A 27669-nucleotide genomic window follows, 5' to 3' on the forward strand; every position below is an offset into this window, starting at 1 on the left:
CTGATCATCTGTTATTCCAGAGCCATCTGGGCCAGGCCCAGTGCTGTTTATATCCTCATGCAACAATCTGACATCAATATGAAACAGGAGTTGCGTCTGAGAAGCCCAGTCCACATTTTCTACACTTCATAACCCAACAAATGAAAATGGCAAGCATCTTTTGTATCTAATTTAAACATAAGCATAGAATGAAATGTATGCTGTTCCCCATACAGCAGAGGAAATTAGAGCGGTCTAATATGACCACATTGGGATCATGTACAAGCAGAGAAGGGAGAAACAAAGACCTCGTCCTCCATGTATCTGAAATCAACAGAGTAACAAATAAACAAAAGAGCCAATCTGCAAACGAGGCCAGTTTAGCCATTGGCTTATGAATCCATCTAATAAACCTCAACATTTTGTATTTAAATGAACAATCGGGAGATATCAGGAGATGCAAGGCACCCCACGAGTAGTTTTTTGATAGATAACAATTACAGAAGGCTATTGGTGAAATGAGGGGAGCTTTTAGATGGGGGAAATCCTCAATTACAAATCAGCTGTACACTTGTCAGCAGTAATTCAATGTTCGGTGAGAGGTTGCCATTTGTGTCGCTGCCGAGATATGATCTTGCTCGAATGCCCTCTCCAACAGTTATGTTCCATGTAAAAATATGTGGTCAACATGAACCACCTATCGTGCAGCCTAAATCTCAGAATCTATCAGAACCTAAATCTGAATTACAGAGTTCTCTCTCCCATAGCATGATATTTATGTATTTTATATAACCTTTATTTAACTTGGCAAGTCAGTTAAGAACAGATTCTTATTTACAATGATGGCCTACACTGGCCAAACCCAGATGACGCTGGGACAATTGTGCGCCGCCCTATGGTTGTGATACAGCCTGGATTCGAACCAGGGTGTCTGTAGTGACGCCTCTAGCACTGAGATGCAGTGCCTTAGATCACGCCACTCGGGAGCGAAACAGAACAAGACTAAACTACAGCATACACCTTCCCTCCATCCACAAGAGAGCCCTCACATACTATACCTGCATGCACAGAAATAACAGGATACAGGTACAGAAAAATGCATTTTATTGTTTTAAAGAATTATATGATACATGAATAACCTTAAAGACAAAACGCCTTCCCCTTCGCATATGTCATAATTGTGCAAGCTTACAAATGTAAAATTGATTATTTTCTGCTTGTTCTGCCTACTCTGTACAGGAACTAGAGCACAGAGAGGATTGTAAAGCTTTGAAGACCAGATTTCCATAGTCAAGTCTCTTTTAGTCCACCATTCTGGTAACTGTCCACTTGTTTGCATACAATCAATGCTAAACTCAGGCTATAGTACAGAATTATTCTCAATGTTAGGATGTGTATTTGTACTTTAACTTCACAATGTGAGGTATTCTGTCACTGTGTATGAACAGTATCAATCAGGTCAGACACGAAGGCTGGTTGTAGTTTTCTAGCTATTGAAAAGTATCTTTGTTCACTGATATGTAGAAGGCAACATTAATACACAAGCCAGGTCCAGATTGTTTGATCACATTGGTCTGTACTGTACATACTTCTAAAGTGACATCACAAACACTTCTGGATACAGTCTATCTACATTTTTTGACCGATCAGTACATGGGTGTGTTTTCAAACAGGTTAAACAGCAGTATCATCTATTTTGCACAGGTGTATTTAAAAACCATTAGATGCTGTACACAAATTACTCAAAAAACAGGAACATAAATCAGGAAATGTGGAGACAACACTAATATCACAACTTTAGAGATTGCTTATAAATGTGTGTCCTTATGACTGATGTTATTGGATAAAGTGTAACAGTCAGACCTAGCTAAACTACCCATAGAAATCTCCGTTACAGTATCATTTGTAATGTCAGAGGCTTTAGTTAAAATGAGTGTGACTCATTACTAAAGAGCAGAGTAGAAAACATGTGAAGTTCTGCATCTCAAATGTACGGAGCAAGCTTCGCTAACCTTGTACAAAAAAAATCCAGAGTAATTAAGCTCTGAACATTGAAAAAGAAATTACATCAGTGACACAGACAAAAGAAAACCCAGCCTCATTCTTCACAACCCTTTCAGAACTGGTCTGAGTTCGAAATTAACTCTAGAAATATTTTGTTTTTTTCACCAACAAGGATTTACTGCTCATCGAGTAGTACTGTAGTTACAGTAAGGAGATCATCCTGACATTGTGAAAGAGGAGGAAGAGGGTGGACCTCTCAAAACCGCACTCTTAACATACCAACATATCACACATTCACTGTACAAACCTCTCACGCAACACAGCCCACACTGCCTTTTTCCAATGGTCAGTAACATATCAGATAGTGTTCTGATTATTTGCTCTTTTTTAGTGCTGTCTATTCATGGGATACTGTTTGAAAGCAGTGATTTAAAAGAGAAAATATACATACACTTGGCACAATGCTAAGTTGCACAAACATAGGGGGCAGTGTTCCTGCTTTTTGTAGCTGCAACATAAACAGATGATTTTATGAGTTTTGGTGCCTTTGGCTGTAAGTGATTAGAAACATGCCTGTAAATAAAAGAACACGAAACTGGAATATCCCTGCACTCTAAAATGAAAGAAGAAATCATATAATACAAGAGTGCATACACATTTAAGAGTCCCTTTTTTGATCGTGTGAGGAAGTACAGTGCTAATCCAATCACTAGTCTTCCTGCTCTATGCTGAAACATACATGCATTATAACAACTTCAACTACAGAAATAGTCAACTTGTTCGTTTGGAAATGCTTTACTACCTTGTTATACCATGTAATTGCAAGAGAGCATTCATCAGTGTCAATAGAGGAAGCAGATGCTAAACAGTGAATACCTGTTCCATTACTCTTCATATCCAACCAATATTAAAGAGTATTGTGCACAAACAGAAACGTCAGGCTCATTGGTTCTAACTTTGAGGTAGGATATTAAATATTGAAGGGGAAAACGGCAATGGGAAAGGAGATGAGTGCAAAGGGAATGAAGCGAAACAACCAGTGGTGTTCCACTCCCAGCACTAAGGTAGGAAAGAGGTTCCTCAGAGAGACCGGCTGTGGGAATCAATGGTGATAATGCAGGGGTGGGCAATCATTTAGGCTTGAAGGCTTTTCAAAATTCAGTGGAGAGGCGCAGAGATTTCTTTTCCCGGACCGATTTGTTCGTCAAAAGTAATTCGCTGGCAGTTATTTGAAAACATATAGGTCATTATAACATTAGAATTTTTACATACTTGATCTTGTTTTAGACGTTCAAAAGTGGCCTGGATTATATTTTTAACCCAATAATAATAATTTCCCCCAAATAACTTCTTTTTTTACTCAAACCTCCTGCGGGCCAGACTGAATAGGGCTCGCAGGCCGGGCCGTATGTTGCCCACCCGTGATAATGGTATGGGGAAGTAATGCCTATCCTTTATGGAAAACCAAAAGCAGAACCCTCATTCTCAAGAAAACATTTTTTTTTTTTAAACTGACTTACACAAAGTGGCCCTCCTCAAGGCACATTTCAGTATTTCTAAAAATACCAGCACTACTGATATTGTGCAGGAGCTGATCAGTGGTGACCCTGTCTATAAGCTGTAGCAAACAGCCAACATCTTATCCTGGGCGCTTCTCAGTCTGAGGACAATGCTGTGCTTGCCCTCCTAACACTATTAAAATATCTCAACCCTTACAGCTGCCTTAAATCTCCTAAATAGGCATGATGTGTGATTTCATTTATAGAAATAAAATACAATTCCATTAAATAGAATGAAAGAAATAAATACATTTTATATATAAATATGTGGGCCCTTCTGTCCAAATTGCCACAAAAAGTATTTAGGGAAGGATGAACCGAATAATGAATACATCTGTTTACATTTTATGAAAAAAGCTGTCCTATTATTGATGTGCTAATGTAAAAAAAAAAAAAAAAAGACTAATATTAGCATGATTATTTTGGGTTGAATTTACTTTAGTCAGTATCTATTGAGTTTTGTGATTCCCCAGAATACGATGCATCCTGAAGAGCATTAGGATGAAGAGTATTTCAGGGGAAAGATTGCACGATTTAACAACCTTTCTCTCTCTCACCTTCAGGTAGTCCCCCTTCCACAACATATATCTGAGATCATCTCTAGGAAACATGGTCCCTTTTCATCTGATTAGACGCTTTCATCCGTCAATTTAACGTCAGAATCATAACTTTAGATGTAACATTCAAGACATAGACCACCACACCATGACTAGAGAAGAGATTAAATGAAAAAAATGCTAATTAGTTTAAGTTCAAAGTTAACATTTGCCATTTTTTTCCTAGGCCTTTTTCTCCATGATAAAACCTGGATTTTGTCCACATAATAATCATATATACTTTTAATCTCTCAAAGTCTCTGACTATGTACAGCTATACAAACAGAGAGCAGACAGACAGGGTGTGGGTCTGGGTCCTGGGGTGCAGAGGGAGAGGGAGCAGTTGGTTGGGAAGTCTCCCGTCTCCTTCCCCATACAGGTGGTGGTTCTGCTTCACTTGCGATCATCGATGGTCTTAATGAATTCCACTGCCGCGGTGAACTGCATCCACCAATAGCACTCCTCCCCACTCAGCCGGCTGGCGTAGAAATTATTGATGTACTGAATAGTGGACAGCAGGCAGGGCGGGTTTGCCTGGGGGGTAGGGGTGCTCACATTAACCAGAGAGCCATACACCAGGCCATGTATAATACATGCCATGTGTAAATATGTCTATAAAGGTTATCATACAGCAAGATCTTCATGCTACTACACATTTACTATACAGCTGTCAATGTGAGAAAGGATTGTCATAATGTGTGCGGAGGATTCAGTTTCTCCCTCTGTGCATTAGGGAGACTGGGTTCATACTTCTAGCAAGGCCTTTTGCTCACAGTTGAAGCAGTTTGACCATTTAATGAGGTATAATTTGTATTATCTAAAGTGAATATGATGTTGACGTAAACATCTCAGAGTAACTTGATATCAATGTGCGATGGATGCTCACCTTTATCAGGACAAAGACGAGCACAGGGACGAAGTCGTCAGCTCCAGGGACAGAGTCCTCGTTGGCCAGACTCAGGAGGTTCATGATGGTGGAACACATGCGCAGTATACACTGCACTTTGTCCCGAGGAGTCTTGTAGGCACTGATGGTCCGGATCTCCGACTGGGCAGACGGCCAGGGAGCCTCCCTCGCATACACCTGGAGCCAGACAGGAAAAAGCATTCAGCATGTCAACTCTGTACAGCTCCAAACATCAACACAAAATGAAAAACAGACTGATGGACAATTGAGGGGATACAAATCTGTGGGGAGTTACCTCTGGGATTTGAAGAGCTTTGTGATTTGCTGTCACCACTTTTGAGAGACGCGCTATGTGTTCCTGAAGAAGCCTAGAGGGGGAACATACTGTATTGATTGGTCACTTAATCTCAGCTTGAAACCTACTACTCGGAATACAGTGTAATCTTCATTCAAATCTGTAAAGGATAATGATGGTAAATTAGCATCCGAGGAGGACAGGAAGTTGGGTAATTTCTAAGCGTGAGTGGCAGCAGCCACACGAATGCTGGGGCCATGTGACCGAGGTGGGGTGGCTACGGTCACAGTTACTCACTGGTCTCTCAGGATGTCCCCATCCTGGTTGGGGTAGAAGGCCAGCTTGAAGATGCGGTTCATGACGCTGCGCTCTATGGCCATCTGGGCATCCTGCAGCTGGTCCTCGCTGGCGTACTGCCAGATGGCATCATGGGCCATGGCCCCATACAGGTAGCGCAGGAAGTCTTCCACCGCCGCCGTCTTGTCGTCTGACGCTGTGCACCCCTGGAAGGCTGGGGGGGAGGAATCAGAGATAGACACACTGAGCACTGGAACAGAAACTGAACACTGACAGACACGCTGAGTACTGTTCACCCTGGAAGGTTGGGGGAAGAACCTGAGGTACAGACACTCTGAGCAATTAGTATTTTAGAGGTTCCAGATTGTAAATGACACACTGCAATGTGATGCAGGTAGTTAGGTTGAATTTCAGTGTCTGTATTTTGAATTCCATACTATGGCCCTTCAGAGGTCAATCAACTAGCAGAGACACCATCAGTCGATTCATGGTTCCAAAGTCCCAGTGAGTACATCAGTAATAAGGAGCAGAGACCTTTGATGAAGTCCAGGGACTTCGCCTCCATGTGTTCCAGTAGGAGACGAACACAGACTGTGGTGAAGTAGCGGTTAGCCACCTCCTTGTCCCTCAGCACCCGCTGCAGCAGCCGCTCCAGGTGGGCCTGGGATGTCTGCAGGCCTTGCCGACACCGCGTCAGATACGCTATGTAGGGCGCCCGCTTCCTAACAGGGGGGACACGGGGGCATTACGGATTATGCTTCTCAACGGTTGCGTTCAGTGACAAAATTAGATAGTACTACTGAAATCAGACAGCCTATCAATGAATATTGTGAGTGATATCTAAATGTTTATTTTAGCCTTCCAAATAGAGCTACAGTTGAAGTCAGAAGTTTACATACACCTTAGCCAAATACATTTAAACTCAGTTTCACAATTCCTGACATTTAATCCTAGTAAAAATGCCCTGTCTTAGGTCAGTTAGGATCACCACTTTATTTTAATAATGTGAAATCTCAGAATAATAGTAGAGAATTATTTATTTCAGCTTTTATTTCTTTCATCACATTCCCAGTGGGTCAGAAGCTTACATACACTCAATTAGTATTTGGTAGCATTACTTTTAAACTGTTTAACTTGGGTCAAGTGTTTTTTGGTAGCCTTCCACAAGCTTCCCACAATAAGTTGGGTGAATTTTGGCCTATTCCTCCAGACAGAGCAGGATTGTAGGCCTCCTTGATCACACATGCTTTTTCAGTTCTGCCCACAAATGTATGGTCTTGAGGTCAGGGCTTTGTGATGGCCACTCCAATACCTTGACTTTGTTGTCCTTAAGCCATTTTGCCACAACTTTGGAAGTATGCTTGGAGTCATTGTCCATTTGGAAGACCCATTTGCGACCAAGCTTTACCTTCCTGACTGATGTCTTGAGATGTTGCTTCAATATATCCACAGAATTTTCCTCCTTCATGATGCCATCTATTTTGTGAAGTGCACCAGTCCCTCCTGCAGCAAAGCACCCCCACAACATGATGCTGCCACCCCCGTGCTTCACGGTTGGGATGGTGTTCTTCGGCTTGCAAGCCTCCCCATTTTTCCTCCAAACATAACGATGGTCATTATGGCCAAATAGTTCTATTTTTGTTTCATCAGACCAGAGGACATTTCACCAAAAAGTACGATCTTTGTCCCCATGTGCAGTTGCAAACCGTAGTTTGGCTGTTTTATGGCGTTTTTGGAGCAGTGGCTTCTTCCTTGCTGAGCGGCCTTTCAGGTTATGTCGATATAGGACTTGTTTTACTGTGGCTATAGATACTTTGTGCCCGTTTCCTCCAGCATCTTCACAAGGTCCTTGCTGTTGTTCTGGGATTGATTTGCACTTTTTGCACCAAAGTACGTTCATCTCTAGGAGATCGAACGCGTCACCTTCCTGAGCGGTATGACGGCTGCGTGGTCCCATGGTGTTTATACTTGCGTACTATTGTTTGTACAGATCAACGTGTTACCTTCAGGCGTTTGGAAATTGCTCCCAGGGATGAACCAGACTTGTGGAGGTCTAAAAAAAAAAATTCTGATTTCCTTTGATTTTCCCATCATTTCAAGCAAAGAGGCACTGAGTTTGAAGGTAGGCCTTGAAATACATCCACAGGTACACCTCCAACTGACTCAAATGATGTCAATTAGCCTATCAGAAGCTTCTAAAGCCATGACATCATTTTTCCTAACTGTTTAAAGGCACAGTCAACTTAGTCTATGTAAACGTCTGACCCACTGGAATTGTGATACAGTGAATTATAAGTGAACAATTGTTGGAAAAATTACTTGTGTCATGCACAAAGTAGATGTCCTAAGTGACTTGCCAAAACTATAGTTTGTTAGCAAGAAATTTGGGAAGTGGTTGAAAAACAAGTTAATGACTCCAACCTAAGTGTATGTAAACTTCCGAATTCAACTGTACATATTTCCAACAAAACAATACAAATCAACTGTACCACTGAACTATGTCCTTGCAGTAATAGAAGTGAATGTGCAGTGCTGCTCCTTTTGCAGCGTCTCTCTTCCTCCACAGTTACCTGTAATCCTCGGCGATGGCTGCCAGCAGCTTCCTGCAGGTACGTGCGTCGAAGCGGCTGACGCAGCGAGTGGTCTCCTGGATCTGGGCCATCTGGTTCTTATCCTGCAGGTTGATGGCCTCCGCCAGCTGGACCTTCAGGAAGCACACGATCTCATTGTCTGGGAAGGAGACGGGAGACAGACAGCGGTGGGTGAGACGCTCAGACACACTGGCCCCTCGCTGGGAGAAGGACTACTGCTGTAATCAGATCAGCCTGCCATGATGACTACCGAGAGAGTGTCTTATGGATTTCAAATGTAACCATTTCTAAGGATGTCACTTTCTATTGTGTAGTCGTGTCCTGCTGGTAAACATGCAGCGGGCAGGCTTACTTACAGGAATGAATGTGGCCAGATATAACATGGCCAGCAATAATAGAATGGTACCTTCAGAGTCCGTGTGGTCAGGCAGCCCATTGCGTGTGGTGGCAGGAGCCATGAGGGGGAAAGCCACAGAGTCTGCTGAACACAAGGCCAGTCTCAACTTCTTCTTTGCATCACTGCAACATATGAGCAGAAAAAAGGAAAATGTAGATTTGGTTTGGTTCTTATCACTTTTGTCTTTTGTTAATTTTCATGCCTCTGAAGCACTTCTTGTTAATAAAGCATTGCATGAAAGCTGAAGTATTAACACATATTGTATTATTACTGTTATCATAGCTGTGTGACTTCTGTGAGTTGGTAAGGGTTTACTGACCTGAATGAGAACTTGCTGGAGTCGTGTTGCTGGGCTGTCTGGCTGGCTGAGTCTGGCAGGTCGTCTGTGGACATGTTCTGCAGAGCTTCGTCGTGTAAACCCTCCTCTCCACACAGCTCTGTGCACAACACATTCACACGCTCAAATTAATTCACTGAATGTGTGTGTGTGTGTGTGTGTGTGTGTGTGTGTGTGTGTGTGTGTGTGTGTGTGTGTGTGTGAGAGAGAGAGAGAGAAAGACCCTGACCTCCTGTGGTGTCATAGGCTGCAGCGGTGGCTCCTTCACTGGGGCTGGTCCTCTTGATGTTCCTGTACTTGTCCAGGATGTCTTCTGCTGCCTGGGCCTGGGAGTTCCTGGACAGAGTGTCGTCTGACAAACACACACAGGACACATTTGGGTTAAACCTACCATGGGAAACATACCCCACCCCCCGATTCAGCAATATCTGAGTGCAATGACAAATCAGGACAGACCTTGTGGGACGCGTTCATGGCCCACATCATCTTTCTCCTGCCTGTCCCTTTTCCGGAAGGCTATCGGAGCTGTGGAGAGAGCATAATGAGTGGGCTAGGCGAGGTGATGCTCTACTCTCACTCTCTCTGGACCACAGTCTCATCATGACTCATGACAGCAGAACAAGAAGTGTTGTTGCACACATTGTGCATTTACCATTGACTAACAATGTAGATGAGAGATGCACACAGTAGCATAGCAGCATAGAAACTGAACAAAATGAAGATGTATCCCTATTTTCACTGCCCGATAATAGCAAAGGAATGCTAGAGAGGTAAATAAAAGCAAAATGGCTGAAATAATACGACTGCCAGACCGTAATGGACAAAACATGTCAGATACACCCAGAGTGTAGAAAACATTAGGAACATTTCCAATGACAGGCTGACCAGGTGAATGCTATGATCCCTTATTGATGTCACTTGTTAAAGCCACTTCAAATCAGTGTAGATGAAGGGGAGGAGACAGGTTAAATAAGGATTTTTAAGTCTCGAGACAATTCAGACATGGATTATCTATGTGTGCCATTCAGAGGGTGAATGGGCAAGACAAAATATTGAAGTGCCTTTGAACGGGGTATAGTAGCATGTGCCAGGAACTGTGTCAAGAATTGCAACGCTGCTGGGTTTTTCCATGCTCAACAGTTCTGTGCGTATCAAGAATGATCCACCACCCAAAGGACATCCAGGCAACTTGACAACTGTGGGAAGCATTGGATTCGACATGGGCCAGCATCCCTGTGGAACGCTTTTGTAGTCCATGCCCTGACGAATTGAGGCTGTTCTGAGGGCAAAACGGGGTGCAACTCAATATTAGGAAAGTGTTCCTAATGTTTTGTCCACTCCGTGTACACATATTAAAAGATAAATATATACAGTGAGTGTATATGTGCAAATAAGCAGGTGAGGCTATTAACACACGAGTGTCAACAGGACAAACAGGGGGTCTAGATCCAGATGACAGAATAATCTTACAGGTCGGTATTTACAGCCAGAGAACGTGGAGAGGTAAAGCAATGTATTAATGCGTTGCCATTCTGTGCACCCTAATGCTGCATTGCAAACATTACAGTACAGAAAAATGGGGGCATCCAAAAGAAATGCATGAATGAGGAGCCGGGACATCAACTCAGGCAGCACCATGTCACATCACAGCTCTCTCTATCACAAAGGGCCACGTCTACAAGCGTCATGGCTTACAGCACTCAGCCACTAGCACTGCCGTCAGGGCAGCTAGCTCGATGATGACAGCTAGTGTTGGAAGTGTTACCTGGGACTTCACTCTCAGCCGTCCAATACAGCACTGTGTGAGGAACACAACAGACAGGGTTGGCCTTTCACACACTCAAGTCAACCTGGCTGACACTGAGGGGTTAGGCTACACATCACCATGATATTTCACAGCACAGCAGCAGCAGGACCACGCCAACAGAAAGGCCTTTTTGTGGACTCTGGTTCTCAACAGTTTGACAGAGGGGTTGATATTGAATGGATGGACAAGGACCTTTTTTTTCCTAAAGACTAAAATATTAATAGGCTATTCCATGTACACTAAACGGTGCTCTGCTGTTCTTTCTATCAAACTCAAACTTAACGGGTTTACACTTCTCTGTGCAGATCAGGCTTTATTAAGACAATGTTTAATGTTTACTAAAGGAACATCATTATCTAAAAGAGTAATAAGCAGTCATCTCTTGTAGGCACAGCTCATTATTTCCCTGACACTTCTATGAGAGATGGTTTTGGAGTTTAACCGCAACAAGAGATGTGTAATCAATCAGCGGTGATGACAGAGAGGTCTATGTAATGACCATTAGGCTGGGGATGACAGGACCGCTGGGAGGGGTACCACCGCACAATCTACACCCGCTCAAGCCCCTCACATGATTGATTCGTTTTTAGAAACTAAAAATGAAAATCTAGTGCAAGTCAGATGTAAGAAAGCACTTGTCCATTTGTCTGGTGTAACTTTCAACAACAAGAAACTGTATTTTTCAATGCAGAACATCGACGGTGGAGTGGAGCGATCGTGCATCATTCTTCTCACATTACAAATTGTTAAAGTACAGGTCTTTAAAAAAAGTGTACATTTTCTGCAATAGATGTGATTAAGAGAACATTGTGAAAGAGTGAAAATAATGAACGAAACAGTAACAATTTCAAGCAATTTTCAAAGAAATTGTCAAAATGTTTAACCCACTAAAAGAATTGGTTGCAACATCGAAAAGAGGGCGTACCAAACTGACACAGAGATGGAGGGGGAAAGAGCAGGTTTAGAAGTTATTCCTTACCTTTGGGAATGGCTGACTGAAAGCGTTTCTTCCACCATGGTCTGTTACGATCAGACTTTTCCTCATCACTGTCCTTTCTCTCCTCAACCTTTGGAAAATAAATATTCAAGTATGTTTTTGAATGCATACTGACGCTGTACACACACAGGAAAGAAAGGCTTAATATACTGACAAAGTGACATTCTACTTCCTTATCTCACTTCACCTTTTATAAATGTAATCTTTAGTGAAATGACTAAGACTGTTGTAACAGAATGCAGTTGGTATAAAACTGGGCTTGGAGTGCAGAGCAGTATGCAGGACTGACGTGACAGTGATGAACAGCAGCTCTCACCTCTCCTTTTAGGGAATCCTTGCTGGGGGACGAGGACGGCCCCATGGAGAAGTGCCCGGCAGGGTCCCGCTCCTCAGCTGCCGCTCTGCGGTTGAGGCCCGGGTCGCTGGTAGGCCGGCGGCCTTGGCAGACAATGTCAGAGCTGCGGCTGCGTACCAGCCTGTCTGGGTAGGAGTGGCGCTGCTTGGTGTGCTCCAGCTCAGCTTGGACCAGGCAGTGGGGCGTGAACAGGGAGTAGCGGGGCTCCTGGCCCAGGGCACAGGCCTCTGGGATGGGAGGGTCAGGGGGAGGATGAAGGGGCCTGGCGTAGTGCACTTTGGGCCTCACGATGGTACCAGTAGAGAAACCTTTGGAGAAAAAAAAAAAAAAAACATGGCTTAGTTTGGTTATAGAGCTTAGTACATAGGGGTGTATCTGAACAACAACTACCTCCTCATTCCTCAGAAACACTTTCACAATTATCGAGTGTGTCCAGAAACAAAGGAACCACAGCATAACAATGAGGAAGTGGAGGAAAGTGAGGCTTGTTGGTGGGAGACAAGCCCTAGGTGTGGGTAGGCCACCTGTTCCAAGGGTAGATTCTCTCTCCTGAAAAGCTTCCAATGGCAGCCTGGTGCCATGAGCACAGTGGCACAAGGGACTGTGCCAAAGTGCCTGGGGTGAGGTCTCTCAACCCGTCATCCCCTCACCTTGCCACACAGCTCACCTCACTCAAATTAGCTAATTGAAATGACATTCCCACCCTGTAGACATTTTTATTGCACTAATGTTTTGTCCAGTAATTAGGGCAAGACTCTTTTGGTTCATTTTCTCAGAGATCAAGCTGTTCTGTGAGCCTACGCCACTAGAAACAACTTAATGATGCTAATTTCCTGGTCTGATTGGGGAAGCAGAAATTACCTTCCCCGGAGGATAGGGGATCGAACATGGCCAGTAAGGAGTCTGCCTGCGAGGCCGGAGAAGCCAAACTGTGGTGTGCTCCTGAAACAAGAGTTATTCATACGTTAAACAGAGAGCCACTTTCTGATAGAATTGTTCATGCCATTAAAAAAAAACACATGGGCTATTCTTTGTATTGTCATCATGGACCAATGCTTTGTATGAGCCATCTGGTCTAAACATTCATTTGAAAACAAAGCAGAACATTTCCAACAGGGTCAGCAGCATTCTAGTGTAGTGGAAAGGTTATGGCAGCTCATCTGACAGGGATTGATAGGTCTAGCTGCTGACAGTGTAGTGATGCCACGGCCAGGCCACACGGGAGGTGACACACTCTCCTACCATGAGACGACTCCTCCCCATCTGGACTGGTGACAGAGTCCTTCCCCCCAAAGTCCGAGCTGCACTCCGACCGCAGGTCCTCCGTCTTGCCTCTATCTTCTGATGTCGCTGCAGGAAAAAAAAGAAAAAAACATCTTAAAATCTGTGCCATCCAGGAGTTGGTAACATTTTGTGGAAGACTTGGCTGACTAGCTCCTATTCTGAGTGACGGGGAATGTGTGACAGTTAGCAGTCAGAGCATACAAAGCGTATTGAGAGGATATGCTGAATGGTCCCTCTCAGCCAGGGGCCCACTGGGACCTCTAAATTTGGTAGCAGGAGCTCCCATGGGTGGGAAGGGAGATGCAGCAGTAAGATTGATAAATCAGACAGAGCCTATCCATCGGCACGGCCCTTGTGGGACAGGTTCCTACAGGAGCTCAGCCGTGGGCACAGGCATAGTCATCTTAATCTGAGATGCTACGTCAAGCATGTTGACACACCCTGATCACCTGAGCTACCAGTACAGAGTGCCAGTGTTAACCTCTGTGTCCTAGCCAAACTCTCACAAAGACCTGGTTGTACTGGCTTATCTAGCACTATCTGACTGATCTCCAGCTAACGCAGACAAAACCCAATATGGCTCTGAAATACATTCATTATAATTCTTTGAAATAAAACAAGTCTAACCAGTCAATCTGTACGTTAGTATAGAAACTGATGTGTTGGGTATACTGTAAAGCTTCTATGAGTGAAAGAGGTGCAGGGTACCTGAGATGACGCTGAGCCCTGGGGTGCTGGGCCGGGAGCTGACCTCTCTGACCTCTGTGTCATCGGAGGTGCTGCCCAGCCCTGAGCAGCTCTCCAACTCCTGTAGACGCTCTTCCTGCTTCAGGTCTGGGGCTTCTGGAGGGGGAGGAGCAACACACACACACACACACACACACACACACACACACACACAGAGAGCACAGTTACATCCAGTTATAGTCAACAATGTAAGTTGTTCATAGGCACATAGTGTATGTAAGAATGCAAGTGTAGGCATATACCTTACTGTATGTTTAGTCTCCCTTTTCTGGCAGGTTAAAGTAATAGCTAAGAAAACTAATATGCACGAAAGCAAACAAACCATCTACAATTGACAAAGGGAAAAGCGTAAACTCGAGTCCAGGCCGTTTTGTGGCTGCCCAATGGAGCTGTTCAGCTTAACCCAGAGGCCCCAAAGTAACCGCAGTACTCATTTGCATGCTCGTTAGTAATAATGTGCTAGTGAAGTGCTCTTCGGAGTGTAGTTTTCTGCTGCCTAGCCATGAAACAAACGCTCAACTCCAGGCGCGCATCAGATAGGGCTATTACAGAGCAGAACAGGGGCAGCAAACGGAAACAAAAAGCAATCAAGACACTCATGCATGTCAATTTAACACTGCACATATTGCAATGGTGCACTTCAATTAACAGAGAGAGTCCGGGCTTTCCCAAGAAACACTTGTACTGCTGTTACTAAAGTAATCTATTGATATTCATGAAACGCTGACTTTCAAGGGGGTTTAACCACGTAATCTAACATACGATTTTAGGACATTGTGTTAACCAAAGAATAGACATATTTTAAGATTGATTTGACTCCTACTGTTCATAATGTTTGGTTTGTAATTGCTGCAATGGGACCATATTCACACTGTGCTGGAACTGCTCAGCACAACATGTCCATACATAAACCCCCCACCCACTGTCAGAAGATTGTGTTGCAATGCCTACAGATTTGTGAGAGGATGTTGCCAGCAAAAAGGTTGACACCATGTCAATAGACTGCAAACAGCTGCTGTCCTTGAACATTTCCTCATGGCTGTTCCTCCACTACAGGTGCAAACACACCTGGAGGTTCCTTTGGGGAAACCCAGAGCTGTATTTTACTGGCAAAGGCAGATCTACCCTGATAGACAGGGTAGTGTACACAAACATGACAGATTGCACCCACTTCCTTGATATGGAAGTGGGGGGGGGGCACACCTGGTGTGTCCCCCCACACACGGAGTCATACCGTAAACACACCTACTGGAGTGATTCCTGCCGATGCAATGCACGGAGGAAGCCAAGAAAAATACTTCTACGTAGAAACTCATGGAAAATGTTTGTAGAGTTACGAAACAGATAAGAGGAGACTCCATTCAGCCCCTAGAACCCCTTCTCAACATTAAACCCACCTGAGTCGCTGGGCAGGACCTCCACACTCCAGGCCTCGCTGGTGGTCTCTGAGATGGTGGATCCATAAGGGTCTAGCAGCACTGAGCTGGAGCCTGGTAGGCACAGCAGGCTGCCCAGCATGTTCTCTACAGTCGCCCCTTAGCACAGACAGACAGAAAGAGAGAGCCTGAGGTCACAGGCATTTCACGCTGGGCCCACAGGCACACACTACTGTGCCAAAGTTCAAAGGTTAATGGTAATATCTCACCCCACCCCTGCCTCCTGAGCCATGACTTTGAGATGTTGATTAAGCCAGGCATTACTCACAACCAAATTACCCCACACCCACCCTCCCACGACGTCCTCCACACGACGTCCCTCCATTTCATTTGGGATGCGGCAGGTTAACAAGGCGGAAGAATGCGGAGGAGGGAAAAGATCTAGCAGGTGTGAGTGGGAGTATGGTGGCCGGGGAGCGGATCAGGAGTCGACCCGTGGTACCTGCACCCACAGGTACGCCATGTTTCCACTTCACAGCACACACACCATGGGCGCACGTGCGTGCCAGCGCCCAGGCAACAGTCTGCGGGGCTGGGCGGGGCAGGGCCCTTTCTAGCGGCAGGAGAGCTCTACCCTGCTGTCCATGTTTACAGTCTTCAAGGTAGGGGCGCAGAGCACTTGTCTTTCAGGTGGATGATTAAATGAGTGGCACAACAAGAAGTGAAACAATTAGAATTTCTGCCTCATTATCATGGTAATCTTATCAGTGGGATAATGAGGTATTAATGGATATTTAATGTGCATCTCATAACCCAATCCCTTGGAGAAAACACATAAGGAAATCGCTGTAAATTCACTTAATGATGGAAAAGTCCCCCAACGCCATATTCCAAGCAATGAAAAATGGTGGATGCAAATGAGAAGGAACCAAGGTCAATAAGACTGCAGGGACTGAGTGAATGTCAGAGCGAGAGAGAAACCAGTGAGGGAAGAAAGGAGAGCAGAGGAAGAAAGGTTTGCGTGGAATAAAATGAACATTCTGATAATTATGTCTTAGAGAACATTGAAGGTTGTCCTTACTTATTTAACAATTGGAAAAAATAGATGGAATGCTCCAGAATATCGCCCCGTAGCGCTCACATCTGTAGCCATGAAATGCTTTGAAAGTCTGGTCATGGCTCACATCAACACCATCATCCCAGACACCATGGACCCACTCCAATTCGCATACCGCCCCAACAGATCCACAGAACGACGCAATCTATTGCACTCCACACTGCCCTTTCCCACTTGGACAAAAATAACTACATGACAATGCTGTTCAGTGACTACAGCTCAGCAATCAACACCATAGTGACCTCCAAGCTCATCACATAAGCTAAGGATCCTGGGACTGAACCCATCCTGCAACACATTCCTGGACTTCCTGTCACGCCGACCCTCAACACGGGGGCCACTCAAGTCCCCTCCTGTACACCCTGTTTACCCACGACTGCCTCGACCGCCACGTCTCTAACACCATCATCAAGTTTGCTAACGACAACAGTGGTAGGACTCATCACCGACGACGAGGCAGCCTATAGGGAGGAGGTCAGAGACCTGGCAGTGTGGTGCCAGGACAACAACCTCTCCCTCAACTTCAGCAAGACAATGAGCTGATTGTGGACTACAGGAAACAGAGGTGCGAGCACACCCCCATCCACATTGATAGGGCTGTAGTGGAGATTTGAGTTCCTCGGTGTCCACATCACAAAGGAATTAACATGGTCCACACACAGTTGTAAAGAGGGCACGTCAGTGCCTCTTCCCACTCAGGAGGCTGAAAAGATTTGGCTATGACCCTCAGATCCTCAAAAAGCTCCACCACAGAGCGTCTTGACTGGCTGCATCACCGCTTTGTACGGCAACTGTAAGGCGCTACAGAGGGGGGTGAGTACGGCCCAGTATGTCACTGGGGCAGAACTCCCTGCCATCCAGGACCTCTATACCAGGCAGTGTCAGAGGAAGGCCCAAACATTTTTCAAAGACTCCAGCCACCCATGCCATACTGTTCCCTCTGCTACCGCATGGCAAGTGGTACCAGTGCACCAAATCTGGACCCAACAGGACCCTGAACAGTTTCTAATCCCAAACCATAAGACTGCTAAACATGACTTCTAAATAGCTAATCAAATGGCGACCTAGACGACCTGCAATGACACTTTTTCTGCACAGACTCTATATACACACACACACACACACACACACACACACACACACCCACACCCCCCAACCCACACAAATGACATGCATACTGACGCCAAAGACACTCACCACATACGCTGCTGCTACTGTCTATCATCTATCCTGTTGTATAGTCACTTTACCCTACCTACAGTATACTGCTGTTACTGTCTATCATCTATCCTGTTGTATAGTCACTTTACCCTACCTACAGTATACTGCTGTTACTGTCTATTATCTATCCTGTTGTATAGTCACTTTACCCTACCTACAGTATACTGCTGCTACTGTCTATCATCTATCCTGTTGCCTAGTCACTTTACCCTACCTACAGTATACTGCTGCTACTGTCTATTATCGATCCTGTTGTATAGTCACTTTACCCTACCTACAGTATACTGCTGTTACTGTCTATTATCTATCCTGTTGTATAGTCACTTTACCCCTACCTACAGTATACTGCTGTTACTGTCTATTATCTATCCTGTTGCCTAGTCACTTTACCCTACCTACAGTATACTGCTGCTACTGTCTATTATCGATCCTGTTGTATAGTCACTTTACCCTACCTACAGTATACTGCTGCTACTGTCTATCATCTATCCTGTTGCCTAGTCACTTTACCCTACCTACAGTATACTGCTGCTACTGTCTATTATCTATCCTGTTGTATAGTCACTTTACCCTACCTACAGTATACTGCTGTTACTGTCTATCATCTATCCTGTTGCCTAGTCACTTTACCCTACCTACAGTATACTGCTGCTACTACTGTCTATCATCTATCCTGTTGCCTAGTCACTTTACCCTACCTACAGTATACTGCTGCTACTGTCTATCATCTATCCTGTTGCCTAGTCACTTTACCCTACCTACAGTATACTGCTGCTACTGTCTATTATCTATCCTGTTGTATAGTCACTTTACCCTACCTACAGTATACTGCTGCTACTGTCTATCATCTATCCTGTCACCTAGTCACTTTACCCTACCTACAGTATACTGCTGCTACTGTCTATTATCTATCCTGTTGCCTAGTCACTTTACCCTACCTACAGTATACTGCTGTTACTGTCTATTATCTATCCTGTTGCCTAGTCACTTTACCCTACCTATATGTACATAGCTACCTCAATTACCTCATACCATTGCACATGGACTCGGTACTCCCTGTACATAGCCATGTTGTTATGTTCTACTCCCTGTACATAGCCATGTTGTTATGTTCTACTCCCTGTACATAGCCATGTTGTTATGTTCTACTCCCTGTAGATAGCCATGTTGTTATGTTCTACTCCCTGTAGATAGCCATGTTGTTATGTTCTACTCCCTGTACATAGCCATGTTGTTATGTTCTACTCCCTGTACATAGCCATGTTGTTATGTTCTACTCCCTGTACATAGCCATGTTGTTATGTTCTACTCCCTGTACATAGCCATGTTGTTATGTTCTACTCCCTGTACATAGCCATGTTGTTATGTTCTACTCCCTGTGCATAGCCATGTTGTTATGTTCTACTCCCTGTGCATAGCCATGTTGTTATGTTCTACTCCCTGTACATAGCCATGTTGTTATGTTCTACTCCCTGTACATTGCCATGTTGTTATGTTCTACTCCCTGTACATAGCCATGTTGTTATGTTCTACTCCCTGTACATAGCCATGTTGTTATGTTCTACTCCCTGTACATAGCCATGTTGTTATGTTCTACTCCCTGTACATAGCCATGTTATGTTCTACTCCCTGTACATAGCCATGTTGTTATGTTCTACTCCCTGTATATAGCCATGTTGTTATTTTCTACTCCCTGTACATAGCCATGTTGTTATGTTCTACTCCCTGTACATAGCCATGTTGTTATGTTCTACTCCCTGTATATAGCCATGTTGTTATGTTCTACTCCCTGTACATAGCCATGTTGTTATGTTCTACTCCCTGTACATAGCCATGTTGTTATGTTCTACTCCCTGTACATAGCCATGTTGTTATGTTCTACTCCCTGTACATAGCCATGTTGTTATGTTCTACTCCCTGTACATAGCCATGTTGTTATGTTCTACTCCCTGTATATAGCCATTGTTATGTTCTACTCCCTGTACATAGCCATGTTGTTATGTTCTACTCCCTGTACATAGCCATGTTGTTATGTTCTACTCCCTGTACATAGCCATGTTGTTATGTTCTACTCCCTGTACATAGCCATGTTGTTATGTTCTACTCCCTGTACATAGCCATGTTGTTATGTTCTACTCCCTGTACATAGCCATGTTGTTATGTTCTACTCCCTGTACATAGCCATGTTGTTATGTTCTACTCCCTGTACATAGCCATGTTGTTATGTTCTACTCCCTGTACATAGCCATGTTGTTATGTTCTACTCCCTGTGCATAGCCATGTTGTTATGTTCTACTCCCTGTACATAGCCACGTTGTTATGTTCTACTCCCTGTGCATAGCCATGTTGTTATGTTCTACTCCCTGTACATAGCCATGTTGTTATGTTCTACTCCCTGTACATAGCCACGTTGTTATGTTCTACTCCCTGTACATAGCCATGTTGTTATGTTCTACTCCCTGTACATAGCCATGTTGTTATGTTCTACTCCCTGGACATAGCCATGTGTTATGTTCTACTCCCTGTACATAGCCATGTTGTTATGTTCTACTCCCTGTATATAGCCATGTTGTTATGTTCTACTCCCTGTACATAGCCATGTTGTTATGTTCTACTCCCTGTACATAGCCATGTTGTTATGTTCTACTCCCTGTACATAGCCACGTTGTTATGTTCTACTCCCTGTACATAGCCATGTTGTTATGTTCTACTCCCTGTACATAGCCATGTTGTTATGTTCTACTCCCTGTACATAGCCATGTTGTTATGTTCTACTCCCTGTACATAGCCATGTTGTTATGTTCTACTCCCTGTACATAGCCATGTTGTTATGTTCTACTCCCTGTACATAGCCATGTTGTTATTTTCTACTCCCTGTACATAGCCATGTTGTTATGTTCTACTCCCTGTATATAGCCATGTTGTTATGTTCTACTCCCTGTACATAGCCATGTTGTTATGTTCTACTCCCTGTACATAGCCATGTGTTATGTTATACTCCCTGTACATAGCCATGTTGTTATGTTCTACTCCCTGTACATAGCCATGTTGTTATGTTCTACTCCCTGTACATAGCCATGTTGTTATGTTCTACTCCCTGTACATAGCCATGTTGTTATGTTCTACTCCCTGTACATAGCCATGTTGTTATGTTCTACTCCCTGTACATAGCCATGTTGTTATGTTCTACTCCCTGTACATAGCCATGTTGTTATGTTCTACTCCCTGTACATAGCCATGTTGTTATGTTCTACTCCCTGTACATAGCCATGTTGTTATGTTCTACTCCCTGTACATAGCCATGTTGTTATGTTCTACTCCCTGTACATAGCCATGTTGTTATGTTCTACTCCCTGTACATAGCCATGTTGTTATGTTCTACTCCCTGTATATAGCCATGTTGTTATGTTCTACTCCCTGTATATAGCCATGTTGTTATGTTCTACTCCCTGTATATAGCCATGTTGTTATGTTCTACTCCCTGTACATAGCCATGTTGTTATGTTCTACTCCCTGTATATAGCCATGTTGTTATGTTCTACTCCCTGTACATAGCCATGTTGTTATGTTCTACTCCCTGTACATAGCCATGTTGTTATGTTCTACTCCCTGTACATAGCCATGTTGTTATGTTCTACTCCCTGTACATAGCCATGTTGTTATGTTCTACTCCCTGTACATAGCCATGTTGTTATGTTCTACTCCCTGTATATAGCCATGTTGTTATTTTCTACTCCCTGTATATAGCCATGTTATTTTCTAGTTCCTGTATATAGCCATGTTATTCTTACTCGTTATTGTTATTCCCGTGTATTTTATTCCTTTTGTCACTATTTCTATTTATTTTTGTATTTTTTATATTTAACTCTGCATTGTTGGAAACGACCCGTAAGTAATCATTTCACTGTTAGTCTACACCTGTTGTTTACGAAACATGTGACAATTAAAATACAATTTGATTTGATGAAGGCTTAACAGGCTGTTTTAGCCATAAACCACAAGGTGGCAGTATTGTGCTACATTTTCTGACATAATAAGGACCTCCATGTCTATGGGAGAATCTCAATTGCATACTCCTCATATCCTCTCTCCTTGCCCCCTTCTCAAAACCAATTGTTAGACAAGGTCAGAGGGGAGGGACCTCTGGCTTTTAAATCCAATGGATTTTGAGAAGAAGGAGGCGAGGAGAGGACACAAAGAGTACGCCATTGAGATTCTCCCTATGACTTACCAGCTATTTCCTGCAGTCGATCCTCATCCATGTTGGGGTCAAAGTCGCTGCCCAGCACGTCTGTGCTCCAGGTCTCACTCACTGTCTCAGAGATGTCCCGGTCATCTGTCAGGCCCATCATGTCGCGGATCTCAAACTTACGCAGTTTGTCATCCAGGTTGTCCTGAGTGGTGGCTGGGGGTGGGACAGGGATAATGACAATGTTATCACGGCTCAATGTAATGATCCCTGACATTGATTTCCCACAACACACCATGTTCATGCTCCAGCAGTTGTAGAGCCTCCACCCCATTGCTCCCTGATGGCCCAGCTCCCAGCTCAGACACAGACTCTCCCTCCAGGTCCAGAGACGACACCGAGTTAGACCGGTTGGACGGGCCTGTGCAAAGAAAACAATTACATTTAGACATTTCCAACTACAACGCATCAGATTACACAAGGTCCTCTTTTTGTGGTACATGAACAGTTACTGTTTACATAAGAACAGATCCACTTATTACAGTAGTTTAACAGCCATTAACACCTCATTCCATGGTGAAACATTAAAAACATTATGTTGTGTTGCTGTAGTAACTAATAAGTCAGCAGGGCATGTGGGCTGTTAGAACGCTGACCCTCTGAGATGCCCTCCAGGTTGTCACTGCAGAGAGAGAAGCGCAGGGTTTTGTCTGGCTTGCCATGGTGCTTGGTGTCATCTGCAGGAGTGTCCCCTTGTGACCCATCAGTCAGCTGCATGGTCAACACCTGAGAGGGAACAGCACTGGTTACTGCCATCCTGGCTCTTAATGTGGGCTTCCGATAATGACAAATATACCTGTTATATAAAAAAATGCATTGATCCTTTATTTCCAATGTTGTGTGCAAGTGTATATTACACCATATACTCTCCATAACAATGTGAATGTTCCACACTCGTTAGTTACCTCATTCTCTGACATCATCCCAGGGATGGTCTGCGGGCTGCTTCCTAGTGAGATCACCAGCACCTCCTCTGGCATAACCTCCTGCAGGGACTCCAGAGAGCTAGCCTCTGCCTCCCCCTGCTGGGCCAGCTCGGAACGGCTACGACTGCGGGAGGCTGCTGGGGGAGCAGGGAGAGAGACAGGGTATAAGGCTTTACTCATTCACTGACAGATTCAGGGGGAGCAGGGGCCGAGGTGTTACTAACTAACAGAGACTCAGGGGCCGAGGTGTTACTAACTAACAGAGGAGCAGGGGCCGAGGTGTTACTAACTAACAGAGACTCAGGGGCCGAGGTGTTACTAACTAACAGAGACTCAGGGGCCGAGGTGTTACTAAGTAACAGAGACTCAGGGGCCGAGATGTTACTAACTAACAGAGGAGCAGGGGACGAGATGTTACTAACTAACAGAGGAGCAGGGGACGAGATGTTACTAACTAACAGAGGAGCAGGGGCCGAGATGTTACTAACTAACAGAGGAGCAGGGGCCGAGATGTTACTAACTAACAGAGGAGCAGGGGCCGAGATGTTACTAACTAACAGAGGAGCAGGGGCCGAGGTGTTACTAACTAACAGAGACTCAGGGGCCGAGGTGTTACTAACTAACAGAGGAGCAGGGGCCGAGGTGTTACTAACTAACAGAGACTCAGGGGCCGAGGTGTTACTAACTAACAGAGACTCAGGGGCCGAGGTGTTACTAAGTAACAGAGACTCAGGGGCCGAGATGTTACTAACTAACAGAGACTCAGGGGACGAGATGTTACTAACTAACAGAGGAGCAGGGGACGAGATGTTACTAACTAACAGAGGAGCAGGGGACGAGATGTTACTAACTAACAGAGGAGCAGGGGACGAGATGTTACTAACTAACAGAGGAGCAGGGGCCGAGATGTTACTAACTAACAGAGGAGCAGGGGCCGAGATGTTACTAACTAACAGAGGAGCAGGGGCCGAGATGTTACTAACTAACAGAGACTCAGGGGCCGAGGTGTTACTAACTAAGAGACTCAGGGGCCGAGGTGTTACTAACTAACAGAGACTCAGGGGCCGAGGTGTTACTAACTAACAGAGACTCAGGGGCCGAGGTGTTACTAACTAACAGAGACTCAGGGGCCGAGGTGTTACTAACTAACAGAGGAGCAGGGGCCGAGGTGTTACTAACTAACAGAGGATCAGGGGCCGAGGTGTTACTAACTAACAGAGGAGCAGGGGCCGAGGTGTTACTAACTAACAGAGACTCAGGGGCCGAGGTGTTACTAACTAACAGAGACTCAGGGGCCGAGGTGTTACTAACTAACAGAGACTCAGGGGCCGAGGTGTTACTAACTAACAGAGACTCAGGGGCCGAGGTGTTACTAACTAACAGAGACTCAGGGGCCGAGGTGTTACTAACTAACAGAGACTCAGGGGCCGAGGTGTTACTAACTAACAGAGACTCAGGGGCCGAGGTGTTACTAACTAACAGAGACTCAGGGGCCGAGGTGTTACTAACTAACAGAGACTCAGGGGCCGAGGTGTTACTAACTAACAGAGACTCAGGGGCCGAGGTGTTACTAACTAACAGAGACTCAGGGGCCGAGGTGTTACTAACTAACAGAGACTCAGGGGACGAGGTGTTACTAACTAACAGAGACTCAGGGGACGAGATGTTACTAATTAACAGAGGAGCAGGGGACGAGATGTTACTAATTAACAGAGGAGCAGGGGACGAGATGTTACTAACTAACAGAGGAGCAGGGGACGAGATGTTACTAACTAACAGAGGAGCAGGGGACGAGATGTTACTAACTAACAGAGGAGCAGGGGACGAGATGTTACTAACTAACAGAGGAGCAGGGGACGAGATGTTACTAACTAACAGAGGAGCAGGGGCCGAGATGTTACTAATTAACAGAGACTCAGTGGGAGCAGGAGACGAGATGTTACTAACTAACAGAGACTCAGGGAACGAGATGTTACTAATTAACAGACACTCAGGGAACGAGATGTTACTAACTAACAGAGACTCAGTGGGAGCAGGGGACGAGATGTTACTAACTAACAGACACTCAGTGGGAGCAGGGGACGAGATGTTACTAATTAACAGAGACTCAGTGGGAGCAGGAGACGAGATGTTACTAATTAACAGAGACTCAGTGGGAGCAGGAGACGAGATGTTACTAATTAACAGAGACTCAGTGGGAGCAGGAGACGAGATGTTACTAATTAACAGAGACTCAGTGGGAGCAGGAGACGAGATGTTACTAATTAACAGAGACTCAGTGGGAGCAGGAGACGAGATGTTACTAATTAACAGAGACTCAGTGGGAGCAGGAGACGAGATGTTACTAACTAACAGACACTCAGTGGGAGCAGGAGACGAGATGTTACTAACTAACAGAGACTCAGTGGGAGCAGGAGACGAGATGTTACTAACTAACAGAGACTCAGTGGGAGCAGGAGACGAGATGTTACTAACTAACAGACACTCAGTGGGAGCAGGAGACGAGATGTTACTAACTAACAGAGACTCAGTGGGAGCAGGAGACGAGATGTTACTAACTAACAGACACTCAGTGGGAGCAGGAGACGAGATGTTACTAACTAACAGAGACTCAGTGGGAGCAGGAGACGAGATGTTACTAATTAACAGAGACTCAGTGGGAGCAGGAGACGAGATGTTACTAACTAACAGAGACTCAGTGGGAGTAGGGGACAAGGTGTTACTCTGTAATACGCACTGAGATTCAGGGGGCACAAAAGACAAGGATCGGCTTCAACTATAATAATAATAAAAGCAAAAACGTAGGCTATACTAACTATAAACACAAAAACTCATGTACCTATACACAACTACATACGGACTGCATTGCTTCTTAGATTACCTGTTAGCTGCTCCCAACCTTTCAGTTTTGCATTGTGAAAGAGGTATTGCCGTGAACAGAAAAATTTGACTCAATTGGATTCAATCATTAAAATCAAATCAATCAATCTTTCCTAATAGAGACTGGATATTTTGCTCGGCACTGCTTAGACAACCTGTGCTGTGTAACCCGTCCAGTGTAATACAGGTCAATGAGTACATCCAATAAGGTTCACAAATCACAAGTGCATGTCGGACTCGGTGAAGCAGTCACACTCCACATCCCAATCAGCACGTGGCATGCATACGAGTCTAATGACTGACCTGATTGTGCTCTGGATGGTAATTATGATGCATTGCTTTATGCAGAAGGATCTAAGATCCCAACATCAGCAAAAAAATGTCTGACTTCAATCTTCTCTTTAGCCAAAAGCACGTATAATTAAACACAATAGAATTTACCACGTGAGTGAAAACAAGCAGCAGAGAACCAGGTATAAACCAGGTCTACAAGACTAGAGCACAGGGCAAAGCAGGCATGGTGAAAAGGCATGGTGACAAGAGCACATCTAGCAGCTAGCTCTATCTGGTGGTGAAGCAGTGGGACTGCAGCAGGGACCATGGCTATGAGCATGGCTGGTACTGGGTGTATGTGACTGGCAGTGGCACATGACTAGGTGGCACAAACACGCTTTAGTTCTAGTCAGCTTCACAGGGCTGCCAGGCTACCCACCAAAAGGGGTAACTAATGGAATGTGAGCAGACAGGGTGGTGGTTGTGGAGTCCCAGGAAGTTGCTAACTGTTGTCCTGGGTCGATCACAGGCAGCAAAGGAGGAAAGGAGGAAGAAGGTTGAGGGCAACAGAGAGAGAGAATACAGAGCGAGTAGCAAGCAACTGTGTAAAACAGCTTCAAATTGAAAAGGTTCACATTTCAGTAGGGAAGCTTAAAGTGGCTTATTTCAAATGGAGGAGGATGTTGTCGCCATCACATTTAATTGATTTATTCCTAATGATGGAAGGTATATATTTCTCCATCCATACCAATTAAGAAAGGGTTCATTTATATTTTGTAATTTAATTGGCTTTCATTTGCGTAATGGATCTCCAATCTAGAGGCTGCTAATTACCTGTAGAACAGGCCTAGAACCTCATTAGCTTCCTACATAAGAAGCTTCCTGCAGCCATTACAACTTTAGCTACTTCACCTAGTTATTTATTACCATGAATGAAACAACCTATAGTTAGTACATAAAAAGGCTGGTTTCATTGTAATTTCAAACTGAACTCTCCAACTGGTGCAATGCTATAACAGGAATAACAAGTACTTGAGATAAACCACGTATATCATTGTGCAGTACGTATTTCTCTGTCAGAAAGCCAGTGGCTGCAGGTCTACAGTAACAACAGCCGAGGAGGTCGGTAGGTAGGTACCTATGTTCCTGTTTTTTTTGTTGGCGGGGGTGGTGGCTGGGGAGAGCTGGGGGGTGTTGGAGGGGGTGAGCTCCAGACTGTTGCTCTTCACCGTACGGGACTGGGGCACGTTGGCCAGCATGGTCTCCAAGAGCATGTGCTCCTCCTCCCGGAGGTGGTCCCCTGCCATCACACTCCGTACAAAGTCCACCTGAACACCATAGGAGTTAATTACTTCATTTAATACTCTCACATCCTAGTTTCTATGAGGAATCCAATTACTTTTACTAAGGCTTCAATAGCTAAGCTGGTGGAGAACTTATGACACGGGTGATAAGTGCAGGGCTCTTCACAATTA

General features: G+C 44.6%; 1 protein-coding gene across 4 annotated transcripts in view; it reads right to left on the reverse strand.

The window, feature by feature from the left end:
* Nucleotides 1–1066: 1066 nt before the first annotated feature.
* Nucleotides 1067–27669, reverse strand: part of LOC106579890 (GTPase-activating protein and VPS9 domain-containing protein 1) — a 38711-nt gene continuing 12108 nt past the window's right edge. The window contains exons 7-28 of one of the 4 annotated variants that reach the window (XM_014160228.2): nt 27333–27522; nt 23021–23175; nt 22712–22841; nt 22351–22476; nt 22098–22271; nt 15550–15687; nt 14114–14248; nt 13364–13471; nt 12983–13063; nt 12083–12429; nt 11749–11836; nt 10728–10760; nt 9419–9487; nt 9192–9314; nt 8945–9062; nt 8635–8747; nt 8208–8367; nt 6172–6359; nt 5638–5851; nt 5341–5413; nt 5025–5222; nt 1067–4672 (exon numbers count right to left, since the gene is read on the reverse strand). In XM_014160228.2, the coding sequence (XP_014015703.1) occupies nt 4532–4672; nt 5025–5222; nt 5341–5413; nt 5638–5851; nt 6172–6359; nt 8208–8367; nt 8635–8747; nt 8945–9062; nt 9192–9314; nt 9419–9487; nt 10728–10760; nt 11749–11836; nt 12083–12429; nt 12983–13063; nt 13364–13471; nt 14114–14248; nt 15550–15687; nt 22098–22271; nt 22351–22476; nt 22712–22841; nt 23021–23175; nt 27333–27522 (3102 nt within the window). In that variant the 3' untranslated portion in view covers nt 1067–4531. Of the gene's footprint in view, nt 4673–5024; nt 5223–5340; nt 5414–5637; nt 5852–6171; nt 6360–8207; nt 8368–8634; nt 8748–8944; nt 9063–9191; nt 9315–9418; nt 9488–10727; nt 10761–11748; nt 11837–12082; nt 12430–12982; nt 13064–13363; nt 13472–14113; nt 14249–15549; nt 15688–22097; nt 22272–22350; nt 22477–22711; nt 22842–23020; nt 23179–27332; nt 27523–27669 lie in introns of all 4 variants that reach the window. The other 3 variants (XM_014160226.2, XM_045703087.1, XM_014160230.2) reach the window with 3 other exon arrangements.

Source organism: Salmo salar, chromosome ssa20 (genome assembly GCF_905237065.1).
Source record: "Salmo salar chromosome ssa20, Ssal_v3.1, whole genome shotgun sequence".
NCBI lineage: Eukaryota > Metazoa > Chordata > Actinopteri > Salmoniformes > Salmonidae > Salmo > Salmo salar.